Here is a 23,981-nt window from a genome sequence, read left to right on the forward strand (position 1 = left end):
TCGTTGTTCTCTATATTTGTTTTACTCATAAGAAAGTTTACTTACAGAAAATTGTAATTCATTTAAAACAGTTTAAAATTTGATATTTAATCGTATGATGAAATTTTTCCCCAGCTAGTTTTTGTTATATCTCCTAGTTGTTAATCCTATACAGAAGACTTATTTAAAATACAAATCCCGAACTGTTTAATTCTGTTTACTTTGTCACCCTGTCGGAAAGTCTACGAAGTCACAAAGTTAAAATCCGACGTTTGATTCCCTGCAGTGGACACAGCAGATAGCCTAATATAACTTTACCCTATACAAACAAACATTCACAGTAAACATTTTCAGCCACTCTACAGTCTACTAACTAACATTTGTATACATATAATTTTCTCAACCCATACCAGCCGTTTTTACATATATATTTTTTCTACAAGTGGGTTTACTCGTCATCACGGATTTGTATACAACATTTTACCCACACTAAAGTTTGTTTTGCAAGAATCAAACAACATTATTACGTAAGCTGTCAAAAAATACAGTCCAATCAGGGAATTTTAGTATAGATACTCCACGACAGCCTTTGGTTCAAGCCTATTGCTGCATATGTTTTATGTTGTATTAAGCCAACCACAATACTAGATACAACTCTGATCTCAACCAGTTTATTTCCAGATATTTACTTCAGCTGATAAACCAAGACATCATCGGCTCAGCACGGCCAGGTGGTTAAGGCACTCGACTCGTAATCCGATGGTCGCGGGTTCGAATCCCTGTCACATCAAACATGCTCGTCCTTTCAGCCATGGGGACGTTATAATGTGCGACCAATCCCACTAGTCGTTGGTAAACGAGTACCCTAAGAGTTGGTGGTGGGTGATGATGACTAGCTGCCTTCCGTCTAGTCTTACACTGCTAAATTATGGAAAGCTAGCGCAGATAGCCCTCGTGTAGCTTTGCGCGACATTGAAACCAGACCAGACATCGTCGTAATAGTACAATTAACTGACTATGAATAAGAAAAATTCGATTATAACAAAATCCTTAAATAACTATTTGCATTACCTTATAAAATGTGCGAGACGAATAATAAATAATTTGCACAGACCGACTGAACCATAAATAATGGTAATGGCTTATTGCCAAACAGTCGTGCAATATAATATCTTACGCATATATCTATAATTTCATGATATTTCACCCCAGATCTCAAATGGGTAAATATCACGTAGACTTTGTTTGTTTAAATGGCTTCTATAGTTTAGATAGTATGTTCCATATACACACAGAGCATTCGAGCTTGCACTTGTAGCTCATGTAAGAAACTTTACATAAACGGATGTTAACTGGACTAGAATTAATAATGTCATTCTACGTTTTGAAATAAACTGATTTCATAAGCAAGTGAAAGTGAAATTCTTACAGATAACCCATAGTCACTATGAAACAGAACTGACTGAAGCTTAAATCTCTTAATGTAGTAACATTTAAATCTCAGTAATTTTTAACTATTGTTAATAATATTTCGGTTTCATTATCGTGGTTAACAATATTGTATTGTTTACATGAACATTATTAAGTCTTGTGTAGCGGTTTTAACACATTCAACTATTATTATTTTATTAAAAAATAAGGTATGGTGAAGTGATATATGTATTTTAATCAAAGCAAAACATATATAAAAGAACCTATAAAATATGTTAATGTAGCTTAAATTTGTTAAAGTGACTTTGCAACAACTACTTCTTTTTTAGACAACAGCCTTTTTATTCATACTTTTGCTAAATGACTTCTGGTATAAAATGTTTGAAAACACTGACAGTGTCTATTTGATTTATCTAATGTAAAAGCGCTTAAATTATCTCTTTTTTACGTGGCTAATTATCGTTCCCTAGGACTGACATTTGTTCAACCAGAAGTTTCAAAGTACAGACAAAAAGTGTTAATTTTGCCACAGTTTTACGTTCGTAAGGCAAGATATCTATCAGAAAAGTGTCAATTTGTTGTTTTTTGATAATTTATTTACTTGTGGTCCTGGCAAAGATTTGTAGATAAAAGAAGTACTATATGTAATATATGCCTCTCTAACACTTTTCTTTTATAGAAAATGTTATATTGTGTTTTTGCTTACAAAAGCTACGCATTTTAGAAAAAGTAGAAATTAAACCTCACACAATGTAATGACAATTGTAGTAAAATAATTACAACCATAACAGCAGGAGCAATGTGAACAATACAACGTCATGATTACATGTTACTAGCAAAAGTTGTATTTAATTCTGTTTGATGGATGACGGGAAAGCTCTAGAAACAACTATGATTATGTTTTAGGCTTCAAAAACAACGTAGAGAATATATTTTACTGTAAAATTAAAATGACGTTTATAGTAAAAGCTATTACATAAGAACAATATAGTTTGAACTTAAATAATGTTCTGGTTATGATTCATAAACTGATGAAAAAGTGATTAAACTGAAGCAGAATCGCTTCTAAAAATAAAAAATGAAAACCAATATTTAATTTAAGGTAACACGTAATAAACTGTGATATTTTTAAAGTCGTCCAGTGACTCAATGGTAAGTTTCAGAGTTTATAACTGTAAAAATCGGGGTCCAATACTCACAGTTGGTAGTTGATACAGAAAACACACATATCCCATTGTACATCTTTGTGATTAATAACAAACAATGAAATATTTTGAATTTCAACAGGACCTAATGCGAAGAGTTGTCTAAATATTCATGACAGACACCGAGGTTCAGACACAAACCTAACCTTGAGCTACTGACTTGTGCCAGGTAAATGAACAGTTACTACCTACCGCCCTTTACGCCTGCTTGTAACTGTATAGCAGGATTGACTGTCACTGTTATAAAGCGTCCATATATCTGAGAGTGCAGAATTTCTGGGCAGCATATCTAGTCTAGAACCTTGGAAGTTCAAATTCACAGCTTAAAACTAACCAGAGCTAAGATTTTTGATTGTTTGTTTTTTGGAATTTCGCACAAAGCTACTCGAGGGCTATCTGTGCTAGCCGTCCCTAATTTAGCAGTGTAAGACTAGAGGGAAGGCAGCTAGTCATCACCACCCACCGCCAACTCTTGGGCTACTCTTTTACCAACGAAAAGTGGGATTGACCGTCACATTATAACGCCCCCACGGCTGGGAGGGCGAGCATGTTTAGCGCGACGCAGGCGCGAACCCGCGACCCTCGGATTACGAGTCGCGCGCCTTACGCGCTTGGCCATGCCGGGCCATCCAGAGCTAAGAAATTCTCTGAAGTGAAAATACATAAATAACTGCTAAAGAAATATCTAAAAACTAAACAACGTAAAACAGAAATTTTAATTTTATAGTTCTTAATAGGTAGGTTTTCTGTGAGATGATTTTTTATTTTATCGAATAAAAAACAAACTATATTTATATTTAAAATGGCGCCAGGTTTTTTATTATAGCTGTTTTATTTTTCAAATTGGGTTTGATTTTTATTGTTGAGCACAAAGCCGAACGATGGGTTGTCTGTTCTCTACCCACGCTAATACTGAAACACGATTTTAGCTCTCGACTTACCGACTTGAAACAACCACAGCTTTAAGTGGATTTCTCTGTATGAGTGTAATGTTTAAAAAGATGGCATTTATTTTTCAAGATAAATTTATAAAAGGAAATATTTGTAACCTGTTCATTTATTAAATCTTACGATCTCTATGCTCTCAATACAGGCTCTGACTCGTAATCCGCGGGTTCGAATCTCCGTCACACCTCACATGCTCGTCCTTTCAGCCGTGGGGCGTTATAATGTACGGTCAATCCCATTATTCGTTGGTAAAAGAGTAGCCCAAGGGTTGGCGGTGGGTGGTGTTGACTAGCTGCCTTTCCTCTATTCTTACCCCACTAAATTAGGGACGGCTAGTGCAGATAGCCCTCGAGTAGCTTTGTGCGAAATTCAAAAGAAACAAAACAAAGTTATTATGTGGCACTGATAAAGCCAAGTCGTAGATGAATTTTGTTACTTTGCTCATCTAACCTATGTTTTGTCTGTATGTCTTATTGCCTAAAGTTTACCTAGTAGCTAAAGAACTTAAACGTACTACTTGTATTTATGTAAAATTTACTTCCAAAATTCAAGATGTGAAACTTGTCCGACTTTAGTGGAATATAAGATTTATATAATAAAGTAAAAATTTGTAAATTACGAAGCGTGATTGACTTTTTGAACTGCGATATTTGAAGTCTTAGGTGTGGTATCCAGGTTTCAAAGCCGTTACAATTAAGGATAAATTTACGCATATTCCAATCTAAAAACGACTATTAACACCCAACCTGCAAGTCTATGAGCCTGAATATGAAGGGGGGATTGTTAGGCTACAGAGGAGTCTAGTTGTTTTCAGTACATAAGCTAAAACAACAACAAAATAGCATAATTCATCTTTCACTAGTATTTAAAAGGTTGACCGGGCTTTGTTTCACGTGAACAATGTATTGCATAGAATTAGATATATATACATAATTAAAATATGTACTTACAGCTGGCCATAATGATAGAACAGGTCTGTTTATCCAAAGGATAATATTTTAAGTCCATCGGACAGGATAAAACCAAGGAAATTCTTTGAAAGGACAAAGTGAAAAAAGAAAACAATTAGTTTGATGGGACAGAAATGCAAACGTAACACATCAGGTCTTAAAAACATAGCCTACCTTATAAGATACAATATACTCCGATTTTTCATATAGTAGAAGTACTCATTTTACACTTTCAGGTTTGTATGTTCTGTGAGATAAAAACCAGCTGTGGATCACTGCTTAAGTCATAGTAATTCTTTGAAATCTGCAACATTTAATATAATTCTCACTAACATTTTATCGTCAACAATTTCTCTGCTGCTGGGGTGTTCAACTTTTCTTTGAGTCCCCTCAATCAAAGTTTTACCTTCAGCGCATGCACTATAGTGATAACATTTTTCATATAAAAATGATCGAAATCATTATAAATTATACGTTTAATAACTAATTAATTAATTCTTGTTATTCAACCAAAATATTGATATCTTTACTACATGTAAAGTTTAAAGTTTTAGTTAAATAAAACTTTTTATTTATAAAATATAATGGAAAGCATTTCCACGTTGCGATAAAGCTGCCCAATTTGTAACTCTAATAAAAATTATGTTATAATTACATATTAAAAATATACTTGATTGTTATGATAAATAAACTTAATATTCCTAAAATTGTTTAATATTAATCTCGAAGTATATGTTCCAGGGAGGTCCAGTTCATTCTACACTTTTATCAACGTGTGTTATTGAGCTATAACCCTAAACACAAATTAACCAAAAAGAGATTGCATGGACCTATATCTAGGTAAAAGTTATCAAACATACTGTTTGTGTGAACGTCCTTTGTAATCATTATCCAATGTGTAGGTTTTTCTCGTAGTGTTGGGTGAACGTACTTTGTAATTACTATTCAGAGTAACCATAAAGAGCGTTCACACCAACATTACAACAGATATAATACACATGTTTGATACATCATACTATGATATAGATCCAGGTTATCTCTCTTTGGTTAACTTGTGGTAAGGGCTACTGATAAGGAGTGAAATTCTCCGAAACTAGTATAACCCAATAACACATGTTGATTAAAATATAGGCCAAACTTGAACTCAGACTTCTAGATTACACAATTTCAGAATACTGAGTTTATTTATTACACCTGCTGTTGTGCAGCTATATAATGTGAAGAGCTTAATAATGGCCAGTAATGACTTTTTTTTTTCACTTCACCTATCCAGTGTATTGGTTTTTCTTATAGTAACTACCTAATACGTTCACAGCATGCTTGACTGATTTGGCTTTTCGAAAAAACAAATTAAAATAAAAATACCTTATACTGTATAGTACTTCCCCATTTGGATAAATTCGAAGCAACACATTAGGCATGATGATATCATGAAAATGTCCTTCTTTTTCATTCGAAAAGAAAAGATCAGGTTTCCAGATCTTATTCGGATCGGTTAAGGTTAAATAGGCCATCTCACCATTCATGTCATCAAACTGCAGCCTCTCGTCTCGCCACTGTTCTCGGAAGGTCAGTTGGACACTGTATTCCTACAAGAAAAATTACAGCATTATAAGCTAGAAATCAGTTTAGGCCTAGCTGAAGGGTGATAAAAAAAAGAAAAGAAAAAGCAAACTTAGCCCAAACACTTTGGATAACTGAACGTATCGTGACACCAACGTAGTTACACAAATCACTAAATCAACCGGTTGAAAAACTTTAAGCGTCATGATTAGACTTAATACTTGTAATGAGCTAGAAGAGGTCAACATCACTGACCAAGCACGAGACAATGATAACTATACCTGCCTGTGGATCCGAGGTTCCATGGTTTGCACTTCTTCACCACAAAAAACAACAACAAAACGCAATCGCGCTTTGCACTTTTTGGTTGTTAGTGCATTATACGAATAACAGTAACGCCTCACTATTTGATTACAGTAGCTCACGAACTGGCAAAATATGGTGCTGACCAGCTGCGTTTTCTCGAGTCTATCACTTAAAAAATTAAGGACAGCAGGCACAGGTAGCTTTTAGCGAAATTTGGTCAAGAAACTACAAGTTCAGATCAGATTACTTAGTTTAGCAAATTTCCAGTGACCCTTCACCATGCGCGATCTAGTAATGCGTTACAGGACTGTGAATTCTAGGACAAATGGGTCTCGTCTAATTTTCGTAGGAACACGTTCCGCAATCTTTGGACAATGGGAGCATTATAAGAGTAATGGTTAAATCCCAATGTTCTGTCAAGTGAAAATAGCCCAAAATTTGGGTGATTATGACTTTCCATTAGTTCGAAATTAGGAACACTTACGTACAGATATCCCATACGAGAAATTCTAAAACAAAATTTGTAAGTATGTGGACCAATTGAAACTGCACTTAAAGTACGTGTGTGTTATTTAACAAGTGTGTGTCCTAAGGGGATCGCTGCTATTCTAGTTTCTCGTGTTATTTTTTTTCAATGAGATGGATGCTTGTGAGTTCTTCCCAATTTCAACTTCTTACTTGTCTTGTTAACAGAACAATAGAGACGTCATTAACTTTTATCGTAATTAATTTTTTTTTACAGTGGAGAGTTGTCTTTTTTAATGATAATTTCAATTCCAAGATAACAACATTTCCCTGGAGATGTAGTTTCGGAGACTGTTGTTCTCCTAAATGTCCAATGAGTATTCTTACCTTTTCTTCTATAGAACACTGAAGTTTCCCTTTAATGAAATGTTATGTCCTTTAACTAAATCGTTCAATGATCTCATTAAACGAATATCCTTATTCAAAAATGGCTGTAACATGGATTCTGGCAGATAAAACATAACAGTACAAGTTACTTACAAAACATAAGAACAGTTAAAAAAATCTCCAAGTTGCAGTAAATCTATTCGATTTTACCCCAACAGAGTAGTTATATACAAAAATGTTTATTGAAGATTTATACTTCAATTACATGGATTCACTGTGAAATTTTATATTTAGTAATATAAAAATACCTTGTACTTTACATTATCTCCGTGTTTGGGTGTATTCTGTTGTCGAGTAGTGAGATAAATACATATACGCAACACAGCTCGTATCTTCTGTAACATGTCACTGCATTAATATATGTATATTTTTCTGTAAAATTGTAACGAGCTTTCAGTATTAACTGACTACAAGATAGTGATGTAATACTGAAAGTTCACTGTTAAAATGTGAAAGTTTTGTCATTACTCTGACGGCAAGTACTTGTTTTTGTTGCAGAGAAAAATGATTTCACTCGTCAGACTATAAGGACTGTAAGTGAAAATAACTCGAGGAACTAAATACTAGAAATGAAACAACAAATTTTCCTTACACTATACCATGAAAACTAACTGTACAGTATTTCAGTTTACGCCTGGCGTGATTAGTCAGTTAGGGCGCTTGACTCGCAATCTGAGTGTTGTAGGTTCGGACACCCGTTCCCACCAAACTTGCTCGTCCTTTCAGCCGTGAAAGAATTATTTAGTGAGGGCCAATCTGACTATTCTTTGGCAAGAAAGTAGCACAAGATTCGGCGGTGTGTGATGATTAATAGCTGCCTTCCCTCTAGTTTCCCCCTAATGGCACAGCGTTATGTCTGCAGAGTCCAACAGCTAGAAACCGGATTTTGACACCCGTGATGGGCAGAACACATATAGCCTATTGTGCAGCTTTGTGCTTAATTTCAAACAGTTAATCAATAAATCAACCCTCTAGTTTTTCACTGCGAAATTAAGGACGGCTAGCATAGATAGCCCTCATGTAGCCTTGAGCGAAAGTCATTTAACTGTGTCCTCAGATATTGACTTAATTTTCTTTTGAAACAATATGCTATGAGACCTCTGGTGAGTCAGTGGAAAGTTTATGGAAGTGTTCAACTTTAAATTTCGAGGTCCGATTTCTCTCAATGAGCAGAACACATATTGCCGATTGTGTAGCTTTACACTAAAAGTAACAACAGACACTGTGAATGGATATTTAAAACAAATTGTGTTAACTCTGTATTCATTTGAAAACATTAGTGATAATGTTTGTTTCTTCATGTTAAATCGTCAAAATGTGCGTGGTTTATAACTTATGATTTCGACACCTAGAGTGGTTGTGATAACCATTCCTATTCTAATACTGCAAAAGATAATTCTTAAAATGATAACAATTTCCAACTGGTCTCTGTTTAAAACTGATTTTAAAATTTTCCTGATACTACCATTTATAATTATTTAGAAATTAACAGTAAATATTTCATAAAAACAAAATAAATACTGTTTGAGACCGTACTTGATTAATATCGTGGTCAAGTAACGGTTTATTTGGTGCGTTAAAATCTTATTTTAGAGTTTGATATTGGAAACACCTACTTATGTATTAAATATTCTATGATATAGAAAGATAGTCAATGTGAGTAGTAATATTCTAATTTCAGGCCATCGCACACCAGATGACGTCGTAGTATTCGAAGAATGTGATTTTACTGAAAGAGTTACTGATTAATATATGTATCCAACACCTGAGTTCCTTCCACACATGCTGTGAAGTGGTCTGTTAAATTAATCTTAGAAATATCCTAACATCGTTCTCAAATAATAAAATTCTTTCGTTAAAAAATAGTTTTAGAAAGTTTTCCATAAAATATACTCGTTTATTTTAATTCATTTTGATAAATGAATATTTGCCCCGCAAGGTGGCGTTGAAATGTTTTTGATGATCTGCAGCGAAATAAATTGAGTTTAAATATATATATAGACATAGGGAGAAACGTTTTAAATATTCAGATGAAACAATATATTTTGTTTAAAATATTATTTTTGTGCCTATGTGCCTAATTCCGATTTATAGGTCTGTTACTCTGATCGAAATTAAACGAGAAGTGTTCAACTTTAGTTTTATTATTCTTTCAGATGTCTTTATCAAATCAAAATTAGCGTTATTCATATTTAGTTTCCAACTACTAGTTTCTACACTTAATCGACATCAATTTGATAACAGACCGATATAAGTGAGTTTGTTTCTTTGTTATTAAGCACAAATCTACACAACGGGCAATCTGTGCTGTGTCATCCATGGGTATCAAAACCCGGTTTTTAGCGTTATAAGGTCTACTTAAGATGGATTAACTGGATGAAGGAAGTAATAAACAGATGTCATTATATTGTGTTCCTAAAACAAGAATATTTTTGTAAACTAAATAGTAAGTTTGACTTGTTTTTCTTAAGGACACAGTTAAGTATTATGTTTTAAAAATGAAGATCGCTTTTAAATTAAACAAGATAAAGCTTTATCATTTCTGATTATTATTACAATACAATTATGGTAAATCTGCTAAAGTGGTAATATATGAGATAAAAAGTATACAGAAAATACAAAACAAATCAAATTTAATTACACCAACTGAACAGATAGTATGTTGTGTTATTTCGACTACAACATGAAGACAGCTTGAGGTTTTTTTCCATCAAACATTTATTTATCCTATCAAGAACCGTTGGTACAAGCAAGAGGTACATTAAGTATCACGATAAAACCAGTTTCAGTTTAACTTTCTATTCACATTTGAGTTGTCGTGGTCTAGAGGTTAGTGTGGATTTATGGGTCCGATGCTCACATCCAACTGTTACAAAATCGCGTTCCGATACATTTTATGGTTAGTATTCGTTATAAGAATGGCTTTCAAAGCATTCTATTAAATTAAAGAAGCTCAAATGTTGGCGGTGCGCGATGCTGACTTCCATATAGTCTATGAGATCAAAATTAGGTATGACCAACGCAGAAAGTCGTTATATATTTTTGTGCGAACATTTGAATCCTTCCGTATATTTTTGTAAACATGAACACGTGAACCCTATGTAGCTTTGTGTGAATATCTGAACCATTGTGTAGATTTTTGTGTGTATCTAAACCCTTGTGTAGTTTTTGCAAAAATCTGAAGCAAGTGAATAAACTAACAATTCTCGTGCTTACCATGGTGACGTCATCGATTTTGCTGATACTTCTGATATAGATGTTCACACTCACAATTGCCGGACCATCTAGCAGAATGGAAAACAAAAAAATTAAACACGTTAATTACTGTTACCAGAACATTTCGGAATAGACTTTTCCATTATCATCTAGGTCTGAAAACAAAAGTATAAAAGCTACATTTAGAATAACGTAATTAATTCACGCTTAAAACTGACAGGAATAAATCTGTTACAATGATATCTGAGCAAATATATTTATGTTGCATAGAAGTAGAAAAAAAAATTATATTCTTTACTTATCCTGACATCCAGAAAAGGAAGCGTTTTTCTTTTCTTTTCAGTTAAGAAGGGGAAACTAATCCTGGGGTACTGACTATTTAAATATACTGAAAATTTGGAACATGATTAGCGCAACGAAACTGTAAAACTGTGTCATCGATCTGGCACTGGTTTCAAATCAGGCGATCATTTGTCTAGCCTAACGTTCTATTGGCGAAGGAGAAACTGCTGGTTAAGGTTGGTTCTAAATTTTATTTTCATGTTTTATAAGTTCCAGACCGGTGCTCGTACCTCCTCAATATACTATTAACTTTATGTTCTCAAATATTATTCAAAATTTTACCTCATTTATACTAATGTTTTCACTTCATATACTTTGTTCTCACACTTACTGATGACTGAATAAACATTTATAAACATTCGAATCGCGCAAATAAAATGTTTTCATCTCAAGAGCTCGGAATCACCTGAATGTTAAGAACATTCTATAAACCACAATAAATTTATAGAATTTGTTTGTTTAGAATTTGGCGAAGAGCTACTCCAGCTAACTGTTTCTAAATTTAAGGTGATAGAGTAGAGAGAAAGCAGCTACTAAAAACCACTCACCTACTCTTTATCAAAGAGTAGTGCGATTCGTCGTAACATTATAACGAACGCAAACTGAAAAGACAAGAATGTTTGGGGATGGGATTTGAATCTGTGTACTTAAGTTTGTAAGTTTGTTTGTTTGTTTTGTATTTAAGCACAAAGTTACACAAAGGATTGTCTGTGCTCTGTTCGCCATACAGATCGAAATCCATTTTCTAGTAATGTAAGTCCACAGACATGCCGCTGTGCCACTGGGGGAAAATATTGCAAGTTGAATGTTCTTTATCAGCAGTTCAACATGATAGAGAACTGCTTGAACACTGATAATGTTGGCTGCTATAAGAGGTACAAGAAATTAAAACGTCATAAAAATCTAATTTCCTATAATTATACACACTGGCAGAAAAGCTGCCGTAAGATTGGGTGTTTGTGCTAGAAATTCGTAATCGTAGTATTCATAACTCATTGAAAAAAGTTTAGAAAAAAATTAACATTTAAAAAAAGGATTTTTTGAGAAGTACTGCACTAGAAAAGTGTTCCGATTGTGCTGATATAAAATAATATTTTTTGATATATTAAAAGTGCTACTGTTTATTGAGAAAATAACAGTTTTTAAGAATTACGGCCCGGCATGGCCGAGCGTGTTAAGACGTGCGATTCGTAATCTGAGGGTCACGGGTTCGCATCCCCGTCGCACCAAACATGCTCGCCCTTTCAGCCGTGGGGGCGTTATAATGTGACGGTCAATCCCACTATTCCCACTAAAAGAGTAGCCCAAGAGTTGGCGGTGCGTGGTGATGAGTAGCTGCCTTCCCTCTAGTCTTACACTGCTAAATTAGAAATGGCTAGCACAGATAGCCCTCGAGTAGCTTTGTGTGAAATTCAAAAAACAAACAAACAAACTCCATTTAGTTAGGTATGGAAAGGTGATTAGGGCGCTCAACTCACAGTCTGAAGGTCGCGGGTTCAAATCTCTCTTCCACTAAACGGCTCGCATGGGGCTTTACAATTGTACGGTCAATCCCACTATTCGGTGGTAAAAGAGTAGCCCATGAGTTGGCGGTGGATGGTGATAACTAGCTGCTTTCCTTTTAATTGTTAAATTAGGTATGGCTAGCGCAGACAGCCCTCTGTAGCTTTAGGCGAAATTCAAAACAAACAAATAAAAGAATTCCATTTTTGGTAACATATTTAAAAATTGCATCAGTAAAGATATAGTCAAACCCTCACATACAGTTCTAGTGAAAGTTGTTTTCTTGTTGCTGGGAGCGTACTTTTATTTAAAATCGTGTTCTGTCATAAATAAATAGTTGATGTATATACCGTAGTTACTTTTCTGCCTGAATAACAAATGGAGTTTTGTTTGTGTTTCCATTCAACAGATGGCATAACATTATATTTATTACTTCGGTCACATACATAGATGGATATATATATATATACGCTACATCAATTATAGTAAGATTAACAATGCAAAATTTAAAGTACAGAATATATGTGAAATGAAGTTCTAGTACTTGTTATCGGAAAACAAGAAAAAATTAAAGTGTACATCCACTGTAGTCAGGTTGACTTAATGTCTGTTAAAGACTGAAGAACACTTTAGACTTCAAAACATTATATAAATTCCAAAGGCTGTTTATTTACATAAATTCATTTGAAGAAAACACAACTTTTTTAACTGGCACTTTTGAAAACATAATATTGATATTTTTATTGCAGACTTAAAGCTACTCCCCTCTTCAGTGGCTCAACAATAAGCAGGAAAGCTTATAACATTAAAAACCGAACTTCGACACTCGTGATGCGTACAGTAGAGATAATCTACTGTATAGAATCGTGAATAACAAACACCAGAGTTGTTTAGTTGATTGGTGAAATGTGTTGATAAAGATTAATGGTCGAGAAACATAAATATTACATACAACGTTATTAAGGTCGTTAAAGAGCCACCCTTTTTCAGTTTTTCAAATGGGCCTATTTCTGTGAAATGTCAAAAAAATACGAGATTTATATAGCTTTATATTTAAACTAGACCTGTAGATGGAGAAATCTGTTTTATTAATCTTTTATATTTATTGAAGTTATGGTGCTGATACAAAATACCTGAGGCCCTGACCCAAAATATGGGTGAGATTAAGGTCGTATGAAGAAGATAAAATATGTATATCTATGTCTCAAACTGAAATTATTATTCTCGTGAACCGTCTTGTTAAAAAAAGATGAATCGTGTTTATTTGTCTTACAGATAGGATAATTGAATTTAATTTGAGATAGAAAATAACATGTGATATCATACCATTACCCAAATTCTATATAAAATTAAATTACAGTACATGTTAGAAATAATTGATTTATCTGATTCTATTACTGTACACTGACCCAAGAGTTTCAACATCGAGAGCTTTGATCGAATTCCAAGTAACCTACATAACGTCAGAAAATACCAAACTTCAATTGGATTGCTTTCTCGGTCATTGGAAATTTAAATTCAAACATAAAGATATATAAACCTCGTACTTATTGACATTTTAAATAAACAGGCTGTCGTTTGAAAAACGAGCGACTCGATAGTAGCTAATTAAACAAAGGCATGTAAATTTGCAGATGGCGTGCAACACCTAAGCTTGAAAAGCTTAACACGTGATGATATCTCATCACATTGTTATTTCCTACTCTAATAGGCCCGGCATGGCCTAGCTCGTAAGGCGTGCGACTCGTAATCCGAGGGTCGCGGGTTCGCGCCCGCGTCGCGCTAAACATGAGCCGTGGGGTGTATAATGACGGTCAATCCCACTATTCGTTAGTAAAAGTAGCCCAAGAGTTGGCGGTGGGTGGTGATGACTAGCTGCCTTCCCTCTAGTCTTACACTGCTAAATTAGGGACGGCTAGCACAGATAGCCCTCGAGTAGCTTTGTGCGAAATTTCCAAACAAACAAACCTACTCTAATAATAATGCAACAGTAACTTTTAGGATTGTAAAATGCAATTTTATAATACTAATATTAAACATGTATATAAGCCTACTGCCATACTTGGCATGTGAAGGAAGTATTCAGCTAGTCGTGTGTCCTGGATGGCTTATTTCATGTTATTTAGCCATATAACTTTGTTTCCCATTTCAGCGTCTCTTGATAAATTAGAAACTTAATTTAAATTTTTTGGAGAAGAATGTATATACGTATAAATACATAGGCTTAGCATGACCTGTTGGTTCTGTGTTCGGCTCGCAGGTTTGAATCCTCTTTCTAACCTATCCACTCTGTAGGACCACTGTCATGGTCACCCACCGAAGAATAAAAATTATTGGTAGATATTAAATACTCGCGCGATTGAATGAAGAAGTGTATTTCAAAATTGGAAATGGATATTGAATCACACTCGATTTAAAATTTTTTTGGTATTTGAGTTTCCTAGTGCCACATGCTAGAGCTCAAATATAGTGGCACAGCTGCTCTATATATTCACTGTGTTATAAAGTCGATCTCACAATCGATTCTCGTCGTCTTTGCTTACACATCATGCTTTAATGATAAGAATAGAAAAATTAGAAACCTGCTTCAAAGTAATATTTTGTATTCTAACAAGATGTACCTCGAGACCAGCGTCTTAGTGTCCGTCTTTCTTTGTACAGAACTATTTATAAGAATGTAAAAATATCTGATCCAATTATATTATAAAAAACGTATCTAGGTATTGAATCGAAAGACATTTCTAGTTAAATAATTAGAGGAATTATTCTGTCGGTATAATAAAAAAGTTTATTTATAATCGACTAAACAGAGAATAAGTTTTATACCACAATATTCCGGTTATTTTTTTTAATTTTTTTATTTTGTGTGTATGTATTCGATACAAAACATATTACCACACGCTGGACGTCCATAGTGAGAGTTATGAGTTGTCTTATATAATACAAACTATAACAGTTAGTGTTGGAAAAAATCGTATTTTTACACTTTTGATTATGACATTTAGCTAGCACAAAATGTTTCTTTAACTTGTTACAACGGCCTGTCACTCCAAACATTCTCGCCTTCTCAGCCGTGGGAGCGTTATTATATGACGGTCAATCTCATCAATTCCACTATTCGTTGTTGAAAGAGTAGCCTAAGAGTTGGCGATGGATGGTGATGACGAGCTGCCTTCCCTCTAGCCTTACACTACTAAATTAGGGACAGCTAGCGCAGATAGCCCTCGTGTAACTTTGCGCGAAATTCAAAACCAAACCAAACCAAACAAACAAACTTGTTACAAATGATCTTTACAATGAAAGTAAAATATTACTTATTACCTGAAGTTTGTTCTGGGAATTAATCACAAAGTTACACAATGGGCCATCTGTGCTTTGCCCACCACGGATATTGAAACGTGATTTCTAGGAGTGTGAATCCATAGACATATATATGTGCTAATGGGGGTCAGTAACTGAAGTACCTGTTCCCTAAACATCCATCTAAACCTTGAGAAGTAGTTACAGGCAGTACTATTCTATCTACATAGATTTATATATACATTAGAGTATATGCTATGATATTTAGGTAAAACGTGTAAGGTAGAATTTGAACAATGTAATGCACACACATCTGTATAATCGTTAATGGAAAATCAAATCAAAGTTTTATCTGGATGAAATAAATCAAGCTCTGTCGACATTCATTATTTATTCAACCTTTTAAAAGAGTCATTACATTCAATTTAGTGACAAGTTCTGAACTTTATAGATTAAGCAAAATTACTTTATATACAATGTGTTTTTTGGCAATAAAAGTTTACATATACATACGTTTGAATAAAATCTCCATTATCTTAAGAATAGCCTTATATACCTTAATTTGACGGCATCCAAATGAAACAACATGGCAACAGAATAATGATGATTGACCTTGTAATTACAACAGAATTCATAGACGGATAAGCTTCTCATGCTAGCAGAATAACGGTTAAGCTTATTACTGAATCATCGATAAATAGACAATCACTTGTTGGAGAAAGAACCAATAAAACCAAACAGTTAATTTATTTTAGTTTGAAGAATAAAGAATCGAAAAGCTAGTCAGAGACACTTCACCCTTCCTGTATTTTTTAGGTTTGTATTATAATTTCTAGTAATCGACGTTTGACCAATCTACAGAATGGTTTATAATATGATGAATAATTGGCGTATTGTTTTTAAATTACAAACAATCAAAGTGTTCAAAGATGATCAACGTAATTGGTTAATTTAATGCACCGTCACCGAAAGAATACAATTTGCAATTGTTAACAATTCAACTAATGTGGACTGCTAAAAATCTACTGTATTTTTCGAACTAAAATAAGCAGAATAAATAATTACGAGTATTCGAAACTAACCAAAAAGTTTCAGAATCACAGAGATTTTGTTTGAATTACACGTGATGGCGAAGAAATGAGAGCTTCAGTGGAAGCCACTTTGTGCTTGATATCGCTGAAAACGAGGATATTTTCTGCGTGGCTTAAAATAGTCTCGTTCATACTGCATCAGATCTTTCAGCAGACGTGTTTCTCATAATCTATATTGGAATCGATTTGCGGTGTTAACTCATCCACATTTTGCGATCTAGTTTTTAAATTTAACTGGCTGACTGCACAAGATGAAGTGAACAATGATAATGTAAAAAATAAAAAATAAAGTTAAATCGATTCATTTAGAAATCAGAACTCATATTTATAATTCTCTTAAACATTCGTACTTGATACGTTTTAGTGTTAGCTCCTCAAGAAAATACACAGGTCAAACCTTTATACAGCAAAATCATCTTTTGAAACAAATACCCCCAGTGGCACAGCGGCATGTCTGTGAGAAACTGGGTTTCAAAACCTGTGGTGGGCAGAGCACAGATAACCTTTTGTGTAGTTTTGTGTTTAGTAACAAACAAAAATAATCTCAAATAAAAATTCTTTATATATATAGATAAGTTTAATTTAATATTGTTTCCTTGTTTCTTTTTCTATCTGCAAACAATACAAGAAAGATACATAAATGACATGTCTTGAAAATGTTAACTTCAGTATCACACAAACCAAACTTTTCTATGAAAAAAAAACAAAGCTTATTGAATATAAAATATAAACAGGTGTTTCTAAACATGTAGAAATCTACATGCGATAGGTATCCCTAATTTAGCAGTGTAACATTGGTTTGAATTTCGCGCAAAGCTACACGAGGGCTATAGGCGCTAACTGCTCCTAATTTAGCAGCGTAAGACTAGAGGGAAGGCAGCTAGCCATTACCACCTACCGCTAACTCTTGGACTACTCTTTTACCAATAAATAGTGGGATTGGTTATAATTTTATAATGCCCCCACGGCTGAAAGGGCGAGAGTGTTTGATGTGATGGGGATTCGAACCCGGGGACCTTACATTATGAGTCGAGCGCCTTAACCATCTGGCCATTCCAGGTCTTTATATACCTTAGCTTTTTTACAAAAGCATGAGGAAAAGACACGTAGGTTTGCTTAAAACGCTGTGAAACTGTAACTCACACACCTGCGACTAATTATGGACTTGTCCCCATAAATTTCGATATGAATAAATATCATGGAGTACTTTTACTTGTGGGTTATAAAGATTAGCAGCTACCACAACCAGCCAGTTGGAGTCCAGACACCACAAGAGAGAAATAGAATTCGTGGAATGTGAGGACAAGAATGGTAAGTTGATGCAGCTTCCGAGACATTTCAAGTTCTATACTCATATCTAAGTCCATTGTGAACAATCTTGCTGAAGAAATGGATAAACCTCTGGAAGTGTTAATGCAGAATACAGGCCGAACTGCGTATAATTTATCTCTCCCCAGTCCACACGAACTTTCAAACGTGCTGTGAAACGAAACCGGACTTCTGGCAATCTGTCTCTTAAGATAAGAGTTCTAAAGATACCCAGTAAATGTTTTTGATACTGTTTGCATACAGAAAACTTACTAGTATACTTGTGTAGTTTTTTTTTTTACGGTGTTTGTAAAGACTATGCCGCGTTTAATCTTCTGCATAATACACAGAACAGACAGAAACATCTGTATAACAAATAAACTGTTGTTAGATATTCCTCACGCATACCTTTTGAATTTCTATACCCATCTAACACTAACGTGTTCATCAGTATTCTAGATAATGCATTGATGTATGTATGACTTTGGATAATACTGAATTTGTATTGCTAATATTTAGAAACGACAAAACTTCTAAATCTTTTAATTTACAAACAGTGGGAAAACTCTAGATATGTTTGTAAATTAATTAATGATAATTCGCTCTTCTTTAAACAGTTGTTTACAACAAATGTCTATCTTATGCTTGAGTTGGATAATTATTTTAAGGTTAATCCCTTGTCAAGTAAACGGGTTTCAGTGAGTAAGTATTTGTAGATTATACAGGCCCATAAATTTAAACTTCATAAAAGTTATTTTGGTTTAAATAACGGATTTTCCATAATTTAGCAAGCAGATATAGAAAATATAATTCATTTTTCTCTATCACATAAAGATTTTTTACAAATCGTGAAGGAAGTAAAATTCTTACTTAAATAAAATTATTATTTTGTTTATCACAATGAACATATTTCATTATTATGTTTGGTAAAAACATACAAACAAACTAAAGAAAAGGAAAGAACATTGATGTCAAAGTAATATTAAGCCTTGTTCATCCTGGTATTTTTTGTGTGAATCTATGTCTTTTAATTTCATAACAATATTCTGTGGTATTTCTGTTACGGCCCCTCAGTGGCACAGGGGTATGTCTGGGGACTCACATCGCCAAAAACTGGATTTCGATACCCGTGGCGAACAGATCGACCAATCTACAGAATGGTTTATAATATGATGAATAATTGGCGTATTGTTTTTAAATTACAAACAATCAAAGTGTTCAAAGATGATCAACGTAATTGGTTAATTTAATGCACCGTCACCGAAAGAATACAATTTGCAATTGTTAACAATTCAACTAATGTGGACTGCTAAAAATCTACTGTATTTTTCGAACTAAAATAAGCAGAATAAATAATTACGAGTATTCGAAACTAACCAAAAAGTTTCAGAATCACAGAGATTTTGTTTGAATTACACGTGATGGCGAAGAAATGAGAGCTTCAGTGGAAGCCACTTTGTGCTTGATATCGCTGAAAACGAGGATATTTTCTGCGTGGCTTAAAATAGTCTCGTTCATACTGCATCAGATCTTTCAGCAGACGTGTTTCTCATAATCTATATTGGAATCGATTTGCGGTGTTAACTCATCCACATTTTGCGATCTAGTTTTTAAATTTAACTGGCTGACTGCACAAGATGAAGTGAACAATGATAATGTAAAAAAATAAAAAATAAAGTTAAATCGATTCATTTAGAAATCAGAACTCATATTTATAATTCTCTTAAACATTCGTACTTGATACGTTTTAGTGTTAGCTCCTCAAGAAAATACACAGGTCAAACCTTTATACAGCAAAATCATCTTTTGAAACAAATACCCCCAGTGGCACAGCGGCATGTCTGTGAGAAACTGGGTTTCAAAACCTGTGGTGGGCAGAGCACAGATAACCTTTTGTGTAGTTTTGTGTTTAGTAACAAACAAAAATAATCTCAAATAAAAATTCTTTATATATATAGATAAGTTTAATTTAATATTGTTTCCTTGTTTCTTTTTCTATCTGCAAACAATACAAGAAAGATACATAAATGACATGTCTTGAAAATGTTAACTTCAGTATCACACAAACCAAACTTTTCTATGAAAAAAAAAACAAAGCTTATTGAATATAAAATATAAACAGGTGTTTCTAAACATGTAGAAATCTACATGCGATAGGTATCCCTAATTTAGCAGTGTAACATTGGTTTGAATTTCGCGCAAAGCTACACGAGGGCTATAGGCGCTAACTGCTCCTAATTTAGCAGCGTAAGACTAGAGGGAAGGCAGCTAGCCATTACCACCTACCGCTAACTCTTGGACTACTCTTTTACCAATAAATAGTGGGATTGGTTATAATTTTATAATGCCCCACGGCTGAAAGGGCGAGAGTGTTTGATGTGATGGGGATTCGAACCCGGGGACCTTACATTATGAGTCGAGCGCCTTAACCATCTGGCCATTCCAGGTCTTTATATACCTTAGCTTTTTTTACAAAAGCATGAGGAAAAGACACGTAGGTTTGCTTAAAACGCTGTGAAACTGTAACTCACACACCTGCGACTAATTATGGACTTGTCCCCATAAATTTCGATATGAATAAATATCATGGAGTACTTTTACTTGTGGGTTATAAAGATTAGCAGCTACCACAACCAGCCAGTTGGAGTCCAGACACCACAAGAGAGAAATAGAATTCGTGGAATGTGAGGACAAGAATGGTAAGTTGATGCAGCTTCGAGACATTTCAAGTTCTATACTCATATCCAAGTCCATTGTGAACAATCTTGCTGAAGAAATGGATAAACCTCTGGAAGTGTTAATGCAGAATACAGGCCGAACTGCGTATAATTTATCTCTCCCCAGTCCACACCAACTTTCAAACGTGCTGTGAAACGAAACCGGACTTCTGGCAATCTGTCTCTTAAGATAAGAGTTCTAAAGATACCCAGTAAATGTTTTTGATACTGTTTGCATACAGAAAACTTACTAGTATACTTGTGTAGTTTTTTTTTTTACGGTGTTTGTAAAGACTATGCCGCGTTTAATCTTCTGCATAATACACAGAACAGACAGAAACATCTGTATAACAAATAAACTGTTGTTAGATATTCCTCACGCATACCTTTTGAATTTCTATACCCATCTAATACTAACGTGTTCATCAGTATTCTAGATAATGCATTGATGTAAGTATGACTTTGGATAATACTGAATTTGTATTGCTAATATTTAAAAACGACAAAACTTCTAAATCTTTTAATTTACAAACAGTGGGAAAACTCTAGATATGTTTGTAAATTAATTAATGATAATTCGCTCTTCTTTAAACAGTTGTTTACAACAAATGTCTATCTTATGCTTGAGTTGGATAATTATTTTAAGGTTAATCCCTTGTCAAGTAAACGGGTTTCAGTGAGTAAGTATTTGTAGATTATACAGGCCTATAAATTTAAACTTCATAAAAGTTATTTTGGTTTAAATAACGGATTTTCCATAATTTAGCAAGCAGATATAAAAATATAATTCATTTTTCTCTATCACATAAAGATTTTTTACAAATCGTGAAGGAAGTAAAATTCTTACTTAAATCAAATTATTATTTTGTTTATCACAATGAACATATTTCATTATTATGTTTGGTAAAAACATACAAACAAACTAAAGAAAAGGAAAGAACATTGATGTCAAAGTAATATTAAGCCTTATTCATCCTGGTATTTTTTGTGTGAATCTATGTCTTTTAATTTCATAACAATATTCTGTGGTATTTCTGTTACGGCCCCTCAGTGGCACAGGGGTATGTCTTGGGACTCACATCGCCAAAAACTGGATTTCGATACCCGTGGCGAACAGATCGCAGATAATCCAATGTGTAGCTTTGTGCTTAATTTAAACCACTCAAACTTTCTGTTGTGTATTGCGCCTGAAGTATATCATTTCAATGACCTTCAGTAATAAGCCATCATGATGATGTTTCACCTTCCTGGACACTTCTTCTACATTTCCTTCAGTGATATCTTTCCATTATTATTCAGCGACAGCATCGAAATTTTGAGGGAAATAGTGAATGCATGAGTATAAGAAATGAGTTTTCAAGCTCACATTACAACCTAACTCTTTGAATTTACTGAGCATGTTATTGACAATATGTTCGTAAACTGGGTTCTTGTCGTTTCTAAAAATTTGTAAATAACGTTTTTATAACAATCTACACTTCTTTTTCAACTTTCCTCGATGTCGTTTCGAGCTGTTCCTCCGAAGTCAATTTCCTAATCTAAGGTCCAACAAAACTACCTTCTTTAAGTTTCACTTCTGAAAAAGCTGAGAATAGCCCACATAGATACTTGAAACAGTTGTTGTTTGTTTTTAAGCACAAAGCTGCACAAAGGCCTATGTGTGCTTTTTCCATCACGGGTATCGAAACCCGGTTGCTAGCAGTCTAAGTCTGAAAACATACCGCTAGGCTACTGGGGGCCTTGAAACAGTCGTTATCTTTGTCTACGGCTTCACCAAGTCCAGTTTCACGTGAATAGAAAACAATAGGACTTTATATGTGTCAACCAAAATTTCACGTTCAATGTTTTTCGATCCTTGTATCAAGCTGACGTAGCGTCTTTATTCAGTGTTGATTTCGTGTTATGGTGTCCCATTCACACACAAAAAGACATAAAAAACTATGTATAACCCAGCAACATACAAAGGACTTTTATGTCTCCACACAGTATTCGACCATGTTCTTTGTATTTTACCTTATTGAAAAGAAGTTCGAGATTTTCGTACGTTTTCTTCAAATGAACCGAATGAGCAATAGAAACAGATTGATATGTGTTAACATTGTAAAGGAGAACACCTTTTAGGCTTCTTTTAGAGAAATCAATGAACAATCAAACCTTACTTGATTTATAAACTGTAACTCTTATAACTGGTATTAATTCAGCAATATTGCTGCAATAAGCTAGTGAACCATCTCGCAAAAAGTATGGTATAAACTCTTTCTCATGATTTCTGCACCAGTAAAATGGTGTCCCTGGAGAAGATAATTTCTTAGTTCGAAGTCTGAACCCTAAAATTTCTGAAGAATCCTTTGGAAGACTCAAATGTTTTACCAAATCGTCCAGTTCACCTTGTGTAAAAAGTTGTAGTTCAACCAACGTTTCAGGTTGAAAACAATTCTATCATTATTTCTATTGACATCAGATTTAAATAAGATGAAACTATATCAAATGTTTCTTTTAGGGTAGGTACAGATACATCAGGTCCGTGAGCAGCAGATCTTATAGTAGATTGAAGGTTCATATAAGAAATTTCTTTTTTATTTCGATTGTTGTAGCCTTGCACGTTACAAGAGAAAACAATTGAGAAATCTCCGTGGTTTCTAGGCTCACGTCAGACCCCTGGAATTACAAAAGGCAGACTTTTTCTTACTTTTAGTCTACTGTTTCAATTCTTCTTCGCAAGTGGTGCACCTTTATCTTGGTCTCCAATTTGTATTCCAAAATAAGCGTAATACATTTTTTGACGAATTATATTTGTTTCTTTATAAAATATTTACCATAAATATAAAATAATATGTTTGGGTCATTTACACAACGTCTTTTTGCATGAAAACAAATAAATAATATCGAAAATAAAAAATAATGTTAAATTGCACGCATAAATAAATGCTATCCAGAAATAACACGTCATGCAGCTTGTTAACCGTTTATATACTAGTGGTGTGTTTCTCGTGTTTTCTGGAGCAATCGATAAGACACTTACGTCGCAATTGGTCTAGGAAAAACCTATAGCCAGTGGTTGTCAGCATTTTAAGTATAAAAAAATGTGACCCTGTTTCAATGTAGAAATACATATGATGTTCGATTAGTATGAAGACCTGACTACAAATAGTTGTGAAATCAATCAAACATTCAATGTGGGTCCACACGCATGCAGTGTTAAAAACTACT

The 23,981-nt window shown here is 34.1% G+C and overlaps 1 protein-coding gene across 1 annotated transcript in view; it reads right to left on the reverse strand.

The window, feature by feature from the left end:
- Positions 1 to 23,981, reverse strand: part of LOC143232088 (glutamate-gated chloride channel-like) — a 164,188-nt gene that overhangs the window by 23,239 nt on the left and 116,968 nt on the right. The window contains exons 4-6 of the mRNA XM_076467158.1: positions 10,511 to 10,578; positions 5,879 to 6,102; positions 4,514 to 4,596 (exon numbers count right to left, since the gene is read on the reverse strand). Coding sequence (XP_076323273.1) covers positions 4,514 to 4,596; positions 5,879 to 6,102; positions 10,511 to 10,578 — 375 coding nt within the window. The remainder of the gene's footprint in view (positions 1 to 4,513; positions 4,597 to 5,878; positions 6,103 to 10,510; positions 10,579 to 23,981) is intronic.

Source organism: Tachypleus tridentatus, chromosome 11, assembly GCF_004210375.1.
Source record: "Tachypleus tridentatus isolate NWPU-2018 chromosome 11, ASM421037v1, whole genome shotgun sequence".
NCBI lineage: Eukaryota > Metazoa > Arthropoda > Merostomata > Xiphosura > Limulidae > Tachypleus > Tachypleus tridentatus.